Here is an 8,642-nt window from a genome sequence, read left to right as displayed (position 1 = left end):
TACTATGGAAAATATGTTTGTTACTATGGCTACCGAACGAAATCGAGGCAGCTCAGCTGATCTTTCAATCGCTGCAGCTAGCTAGCGTAGCGGGTATCAAGTTAGCCTTTAGGGAGCTAGCTAGCGGTTAGCTGTAGTAGTACCGCTCAGCTCGTTAAATCATATTTTTGTCGTTCCCGCAGTAACTTTAAATGTCTTCGGTGTAGTTTGCGTATTGTTGATAAAAGACTGCAGTGTAAGAAAGCGAAGGTGGAGGTTTCGAGGCCGATTTTTTTCTGGTAGGTAACGTTAACAAACGAGCCATTTTAATGTTTAGCTAGCGTTAGCAAGCTAAGAAGGCTAATATTGATTGTCCCAGGTAGGTAACATAACTGAAAATCAGTTGTTGTGCGCAGTTGGAGGTTACTTAATTATAGGTTTTAGCACAGTTGCTAGCTAGTTATCATCAACAGTATGTATTTGGTATGTAAAATGCAGCATCTATTTTTTGGCCTTATTCCTTCTAGCATTATCAAACTTAGCTATAATAGCTAATAAGGGAGAAGTGAAAATGGGTGTGTAGTCGCGGAGACGGAACGATTCAGAACCAACGTTAGCTCAATTTTATATGTTGAAGACACAGTTAGCTAAAGTTAAGGCATCGCTGACATTGATAAATATCGGCATTAATGAAAGGAATTGGGTGTCCGTTTATTATTAACGTTAGCTTGCTAAATGGCTGTAGCATCAATACTATTTTTCTCAGTTCTGTCATTGTACCACCGTCCCAAACACCCACCCATTTCTCTGGCAGCTGCCCAAGCTCTGCAGAGTACCTGCGACAGGCAGGTGTCAGCAGATGGTCAAGGCTATGGGGGACTGCCTTTTCATCATGACATATTTATACCTTTGTAATAACTTGATTTTCTGTTCATTCCAGGTTGAGTTGACTCTGCAGGGGAAGATGAGCAATGGAATGATAGAGTCAATATCAAAAGCCTTTTGGGCCCACTCTTCAGCCACTAAACGGTCTTTCTTTTTACTGCTGGGACTGACCATAGTGTCCACTGGGCAAGGGTCAGGTAAGAGACAGGCTTTATTGTTGCACCCTCCTTTAATTCAAAGCATTGTGGGTTATCTCTGTATTATATTAACCTGACCTTTTTTGCTGAACAAACAAAATCAAATCCGTTTTGGCATGATACAGGTCAAATGGGAGACTAATTCAACTATCTCTAATCACTGATTTGATTATGTGCCAGTTTATCCCAGCATATTTATCTTGAGAATCAGTACAGTGCCAGAACTACTTGTCATGATTATGTTGTATAAATATCAAGTGCTTTTAGCATAGTGTTTTTATGACTAGGGATCGACTGATATGTTTTTTCTGAGCAATACCGATACCAATTGTGGGTAATCAAGGAGCCCGAAAACCGATATTTGGAACTGATATGCCAACACAAAACGACTGCTGTATGAGGACACTCACCATGGCATTCAGGTGTTTCTATTGCGTTGTCCACCACATTTATGTCAGTGAAAGTAGGCTAAATAACAGAAATGCCTCTGTAATGTAATACAGCTCAACTGCTCATCACACTACATCCTCCATAAGGAGCATACAGTTGAATAAACAACTGTCTAAAACAATTTTATTACAAACTAAATATTATAACCTTCATGAAGCAGTATTTAATGCAGGACTGTTGTAATACTCTGCATCAGTTTTAGCTAGATGTTCCTAATAAACTGACAACTGTGTATATTAGTAATTATTAGGTGTATGCACAGACTGCAAAGAGCCTGACTGGAATTAATTGGTTGATTTCAGTGTTGTCCTCACCTGTGAACTGATTCACCTGGCAGCCTAAAGATGTTCTTTAATTTAAGTTTTATCATATATTATTATTAATATCACCAAATAAGATGATTCCTCTTTTAAAATGTAACATGTTTACCCAAAGACTTTTTAACTGACTTATTTTGTACTTTTATCTGAGAAAATTTTTACTCAGTGATTTTACTTCTACTGTAGTAAAATGTCCTTTCAGTAAAAGTAGTTATTGGCCATTCACGTACTGACGTGCTGCAGTCAGTGTAGTGTCCCATCTCCAGTTCCAGGAGTTTCTCATACTAGTAGTGTTTATTGCTGCTCTATTTTATCACAGGTAATGCTTCCCTTTTTCATCATAGTGTCTAACTACCCGCTGTACATTTAAACTTACAGTAGATCTGCTTCAGCACTCACATCTTTCTGCTCCTTTTAGGGTTACATGCTGTTCAGATTAGCTAGTTACTTTAGCTTAGCAGTTAGCACTAGCTTCTCTCTCTCTTGCTCGCTATGTCTTGGATCAACAGATGAACTTGTTCATCAGAGTCTGGTGATGTTGTAACTTCAGTGTAGAGGATTGTGATGTTTATCACAACTTCAATTATGTCTCCTGTCTTACCTTCGACATAGAGCTCCACTCATTAACTGGAGCCACTGCTCTAGTTTCGGTCGGTCTGTGTACACAGCAGCCTTCAGCGTGATAGGCTATTACTCGTGACGTGTAACCAATCAGATGGTGCTGTGGGCGCTACATTACTCCAGACCACAGATAGCTGTCTAGAGCAGAGACAGGCGGCAGCATCAGAGCCAAAGAAGCATCTTTTTAAAGTAATTTGTCAGCAGTTTAAAAAAAAAATGATACAGATAAAGAGAAAATGCAGAATTGGTCGATCCCTACTTATGATATATATGTACAATTTAATTGCTGTATATTGAACTAGCAAGAACTCAACAGTTCCAGATTTATATCAGGCAATCTTCCAAAGTGTTGGAATACATTAAAAGCTTTTGTATGTTCTTATTTTTGAGTTGGGGGGGCTAGTATTCAACCATGTTCAAAACAGAAAAAAAGAAATGCCTTTCTAGTAAGATGGTTACAATGTTTCATTAAGTGTCTGTATTACTTTTGGCTTCACTGGGTAAAATATCTCAAACCAGGCTCTAATCCTACTGAGAAAAAGTAGTGAGTAGTTTCACAGAATTTGTTCTCTTCTCAGGATGTGTGAGGCCATACATGGTCCAGAACAGCTGGGTAAACCTCACAGAAACCAACAGGGGCTCGTTCCCTGTGGGCACAGTACTGCAGTACAGCTGTGACCCTGGTTACCTGCCAGACGGACCCAGCATCCTCATTTGCACCACGCTGGGACGCTGGTCCTCTGAACCTCCTCACTGTATACGCAGTGGTGGTAAGATATGCTGTCAGCCACTGTCTTTTCTGACCTGTAAAGTAATAAGGAGCTCCCTCAGGTAGAAATATTTACTTTCAGTAATTTTCAAGTTGTAAGTTTTTTTTTAGCCATTTTTACTAACATATAAAGTTAAAAACAACAACAACAAAGAAGCACTTTTTATACTTGGGCTGGTTCTTCATATGTTGTATTTTTTCACCCATCAGCATGTCTACCCATCACCAAACCCGAGAATGGGGGCTACACTTGCCACCCATCCCCCTGCCGAATGTTTTCCCACGGCACTGTGATCGAGTTCTTCTGTGATGAGGGCTTCGTTCTCAGTGGAGACTATAACTACCTGACCTGTCAGGATGGGCAGTGGGACGGCCCCATGCAGATCAGTTGTGTAAGCCAAGGTTGGTCAGACCTCAAACTCGCTATAGGGCTAGAGCAGTGACATAAAATGCTATCTTACAATCTTATTATCTTATTTAATGGTGGTGGTGGTCAGGGGGTGGGGTGGGGGGTTGCCTATGTGACAGCAATGACATCTGCGGTGTGGGGTGTGTTGCTGAGTATTTTGCGTTATCATGTTGATGAGACCTTGTGCAGAAGCAGTAACACTCACCTCGAAACTGCGACTGAACAAAACACATCACAGGACAGGAGACTTGCCAACCATTAATCACAGGATATGTAACTGCCTTGAACTAGGTAACGTTGGCATAGACCTCTGCCAAAACAGTATAACTTCTGTGAAACGTTAACTTTCATTTCATTAATTCATTCATTCGTTATCCATAATGATACCGTCACATTCACACCTATGAGCAATTTAGATTACTAATCAATCTACAGTGCATGACTTTGGACTGTGGGAGGACGAGGTGGGGACAGGGAGAACATGCAAACTCCACTGGTTTTATTTTTCAGTATGTAGTTTTTCAGAACGTACTAGCCTTAAACACCTGCAAGAAAAAATAATGCCTGGAAAAAAAAGAGATAGTCTTAACACTATTAACAATCAGCTGTGAAAGCTAATTTAAACTTTCTTCAAAACACATTTTTATGTCAAGCTTTTTTAGTTATATTAATTATTATATTTTTTGTCATATTTTTTAACTCTTTTGTCTGTTAAACTCATTTACCTATAACTGTAACACTGTCTTTAAATATGCTATATATTTATTGTTAAAAAAGTACAGATATTAACTGTATTTTTGTTTTCCTTTTTTAAGGTTGTATAAGACCCTCAATGGTGCAGCATGGCTCAACTAATCTGACAGACACCAACAGGAGCTTGTTTCCTGTGGGCACAGTACTACAGTACAGCTGTGACCCTGGTTACCTGCCAGCCGGACCCAGCGTCCTCACCTGCACCACACTGGGAGACTGGTCATCTGAACCTCCTCGCTGTATACACAGTGACGGTAAAGACAACTCTCCACATAGTAGAAGTACTACATTACATTATACAAATACACAACATAAACCCTCTCTACACCTGGTGTCATCATGTACTGTAACCTAATTGAACAGCTGGTACTTTTAGGTGTGTTACAGTTTGGGATTTTTCATTATTTTTTCTTTTTGATTTAGTTGCCAATATTAATTTCAATTTCATTTTCAAACTTACTGTATGTATTTTCTGTTTTTCAATTTACATCTGTGATTTTAAGCTACAGTTTGTTTACATTAATAACTTACTTACATACTGGGGCTCTGATCAGTCAAACCAATCACAGGAGTAGAGAAGCATTTTGTATTTATATAGCACTGGAGCTTATATATATTTATTGTATTTCTTTCTTTCCATGGACAGTATGCCAGCCTCCATATCAGCTGGAGAACGGGGGCTACACATGCCATCCCTCTCCATGCGGAAGACTTTCACATGGCACCATGATTCAGTATTTCTGTGATGACGGTTATGCTCTGAAGGGAGATTATAAATTCCGTACATGTCAGTATGGGAAATGGGACAACCTAATGCCAATCAGCTGTCTCATGGAGCGAGGTAAAGGTAGATCAGATCACACATTTGAACTATTAGATAAAACATTTTAAAAAAAGTGTCAACTGTTTATCTGTCTCACAGACTTTATGTTAGGGTCTATTCCTTTTTTTATTACCATGATTTAATTAAAATTTTTTGTTCTACCTCTAACATTTCACACCATTTTGTTTTATAAAGAACCTTGTAACACTTTAATCAACAATGCTATATTAAAAAAAAGCCCATATTTGGTAAATATTAGATATTAACTGTATTTTTGACTGTTGAATGTCTCATTTTTAAGGTTGTATAAGACCGTCAATGGTGCAGCATGGCTCAACTAATCTGACAGAGACCAACAGGAGCTTGTTCCCTGTGGGCACGCCACTAGAGTACAGCTGTGACCCTGGTTACCTGCTAGATGGACCCAGCATCCGTACCTGCAGTGCACAAGGGCACTGGTCCTCTGAACCTCCTCGCTGTATACGCAGTGACGGTAAAGACAAACCTCTACAAAGTATTGTCTGCAACTTTGATTTTGTAATGGTTTTAATGTGGCTATTAAAATTATCCATGACTACACCAAAATTTCTGGCTTAGTTTGTGGTCTTTAAAGATTCAAGCTGAGCACTGACTTTGAATTGTTCCTTGGCTCCAAAAACAATGATTTCTGTATTTACTTTTGCTTAACTTGAGACAGTTTTGGCACATTCAGTTATTGACTGGATCAATGCACTTACTCACTGCTGGTATGGAAACATATTCACATGGTAATATTGTTATATTAACCTTTGTGTTGTCTGCATAATTGCTGGTCATTTTAGGTTGAATAGAAAAGGCCCAAGAATGGAGCCCTGGGCAATTCCATATGTCATTTTGTACAATCATGTGTAATTACCAATTGACACAAAGTAGTCACTGTCTGTCAAATAGGATTCAGGCCAGTTTAGCACTGATAGCTTAGTAAAACAACTTACAACATTGATATATTCATTGTATTTCTTTCTTTCCGTGAACAGTATGCAAGCCTCCGTATGAGCCAGAGAATGGGGGCTACACCTGCCACCCCTCCCCATGCCAAAGACTTTCTCATGGCACTGTGATTGAATATTTCTGTGATGAAGGTTATATTCTGAAGGGAGACTACAAATACCTTACCTGTCAATATGGGGAATGGGACAGCCAAATGAAGCTCAGCTGCCTCATGGAGCAAGGTAAAGATTAGGTGACACATTTAAAATAGATACAAATACAAAGTGCTGTTCAGATAACAGAGTCAAGTGTTTATGTCTCACAGACCGTGATCCAACTTTACCATTGGGGATGCCCGCCTTGTCCATAGTAGCATCCACAGCCAGCTCAGTGGCCCTCATCCTGCTCCTTGTGGTGCTCTTTGTACTTCTGCAGCCAAAACTCAAATCCCTCCATCGGTAAGTTGGCCCTCAAAGTAATGTTTGTTCATTACCAGCATCTTATAATTGAAACCAGAGGCTATTGTAGATGTTTTAGAATGAGATTGAGATTCAAACTTTCATCTGGTCCTTTACACCTAGACGTGATCAGGGTGTGTCCGGGCAGCCTGTGTCCATCATGGTTGAAGGAGTCCAAGTGACTCTGCCCTCATATGAAGAGGCTGTGAACAGTGGTGGAGCCTCAGCTTCAGCTCTTAGCTCTGAGTCTCGAGTCCAGATTGTGCTGTCCGAGGGTCAGCATGCCACAGCGCCAGAGGCTGGCCCCTCTAGGCCTTCTTCCCTCAAACAGCAGCATTCAGAGATGGCTGTGGTCCACCCTGTCCCTCTATCTTCATCTTCCTCATCACCCTCACCCTCATCCTCTACCTGGGTTCTGGAGCACGCAGGTGCTACAGCTCCTTCATCCTCACAAAGTAGGCCGTCTGCAGGCAGCGACCAACACAGCCTCTCTCTGGACTCTGAGATGGACTACTCTGATGGTAAAACCCTCTCCATATACACTTTTTACTTATTTTAAGTCCCCACTTTGTACCCATGCTACCTTTTTATCTGTATTCCACAGATATGCCATTGTTGAAGGAGGCCTGAAACATGCTGCAGCCTTTGGACTTGCTCAAAACAAACAGAGTTACTACTGGCCTGAACTGGTGAGTGGGATGCCTCTTGTGAGTTTGTCAACACAGCTGTCAACACAGACCAACCCACCTAAGGAGGATCTGAGTGAAGCTGTGGGTCACTCAGAACAGTTCCTCTGACCATCCCAAGGAGAACAGAGAAGGGATTCACATGTACATACATGCTTACATTTTTTGGGGGGGGGGGGGGGGGGGGGGGGGAATGACTGATGTATTTCATACGAATGGGCAAAGTTACAAACTCATTTTCGGAACTAATAATCTCATCAGTGTCTTGTTTACTGTTACTTTTCTTTAACCACATATCATACCACACCATTGAAGACACACATTGGAAAAGATGCATGAAGGTCAGGTAATCTAGGTTGTTGTCCAAGTTATGTACACTCACAGAATTGTCCTTTTGTGATTATATATCATTATTTAAAGTGTTATTAATCATGACTCACACCATCCCACATGTGACTGTACAGTATAAGGCTGCTTGTCCACCTAAGAGATCACTCTACTGTGTGTTCTTTGGATTGAGGGCAAATGTTTTAAGTGACTTATTTTTTTCAGGCCTGCATTCAGCACATTTCATCCCTACAAAGAGTCACATCTCCATATGTATTCTCTTATTCATACCCTTTCCCCCGATGGCCTTAGCTTTCCACTTCTATGCACAGGTATCTATAAAATGTACAATAAGGAATTTTAAAAATGAATGTCAGTTAAATGCCTCCACTGCTTAGTGATATTATATGTGGCTTTGTTAAACACATCACTTGTACACCAGAAAATATTATCTTCTTAATTTATTCAGGCTGCTTGGAAACTCCTGTTTCACATCAGGAAACTGTGTATTTTATTTATTTGTGTCCAGAATGCTGTTGATCAGCCATGGCTTCTTTTGATGCTTCCACAGCTCTTGGGAACTGAAAAAAAGGAGTTCTTTTCACTTTGCCACTTCACTTTGATTTCTACTGCAGGCAAATTATATGTGACACCGTAAAAGTGGCTGGGAAGATCCAACACAAAAAAGTTAAGTGTATAGCTTAGTGTAATGTCAGTGTTCACTTTGACTGTCCATTGAGTTTACATTTGGACTGAGGAATGGATTTTTTTTTTTGTGAAGATGGTATTTTAATATATATGTAAAAAATATTAAGTTAAGTTTGCTCTGTATATATCATATGATCATTTTAATTAAATATTTGAGATGTTCGCATCGCCTTTGTCGTCTTTTTTCATTAGACTGCTTTTCATATCTGAGATTGACCATTCTCTTTGGTTTGATACATTTTAATGAAACTATTAATAGCAAATAACACATCAACAATTCATTCACAA

General features: G+C 39.9%; 1 protein-coding gene across 3 annotated transcripts; it reads left to right on the top strand.

Annotated features, from left to right (window-relative positions):
* Positions 1-100: 100 nt before the first annotated feature.
* LOC130180338 (sushi domain-containing protein 6-like) lies at positions 101-7,480 on the top strand. 3 transcript variants are annotated; one of them, XM_056393836.1, is made up of 11 exons: positions 101-278; positions 920-1,061; positions 3,031-3,222; positions 3,432-3,623; positions 4,446-4,637; positions 5,030-5,230; positions 5,508-5,699; positions 6,223-6,417; positions 6,501-6,633; positions 6,757-7,154; positions 7,238-7,480. In XM_056393836.1, the coding sequence occupies exons 2-11, from the start codon at positions 944-946 to the stop codon at positions 7,261-7,263; spliced, it is 1,839 nt and encodes a 612-aa protein (XP_056249811.1). In that variant the 5' UTR covers positions 101-278; positions 920-943; the 3' UTR covers positions 7,264-7,480. The 3 variants fall into 3 exon arrangements, with proteins under 3 accessions (XP_056249811.1, XP_056249812.1, XP_056249813.1); XM_056393837.1 differs by having other exon boundaries at positions 102-278; positions 5,030-5,224; XM_056393838.1 differs by lacking the exons at positions 101-278; positions 920-1,061 and having other exon boundaries at positions 3,145-3,283.
* The last annotated feature ends 1,162 nt before the right edge of the window (positions 7,481-8,642 follow it).

The sequence above is a fragment of the Seriola aureovittata genome, chromosome 13 (assembly GCF_021018895.1).
Source record: "Seriola aureovittata isolate HTS-2021-v1 ecotype China chromosome 13, ASM2101889v1, whole genome shotgun sequence".
Lineage (NCBI taxonomy): Eukaryota > Metazoa > Chordata > Actinopteri > Carangiformes > Carangidae > Seriola > Seriola aureovittata.
Note: the sequence above shows the minus strand (reverse complement) of the source record. Positions and strands in the feature narration are given on the sequence as shown.

Coding starts and splice junctions, on each gene's coding strand:
- LOC130180338 (XM_056393836.1), top strand. CDS start 944: ATGAGCAATGGAATGATAGAGTCAATATCAAAAGCCTTTTGGGCCCAC. Junction 4,638..5,029: donor TCGCTGTATACACAGTGACG/GTAAAGACAACT, acceptor TTCCATGGACAG/TATGCCAGCCTCCATATCAG. Junction 5,700..6,222: donor TCGCTGTATACGCAGTGACG/GTAAAGACAAAC, acceptor TTCCGTGAACAG/TATGCAAGCCTCCGTATGAG.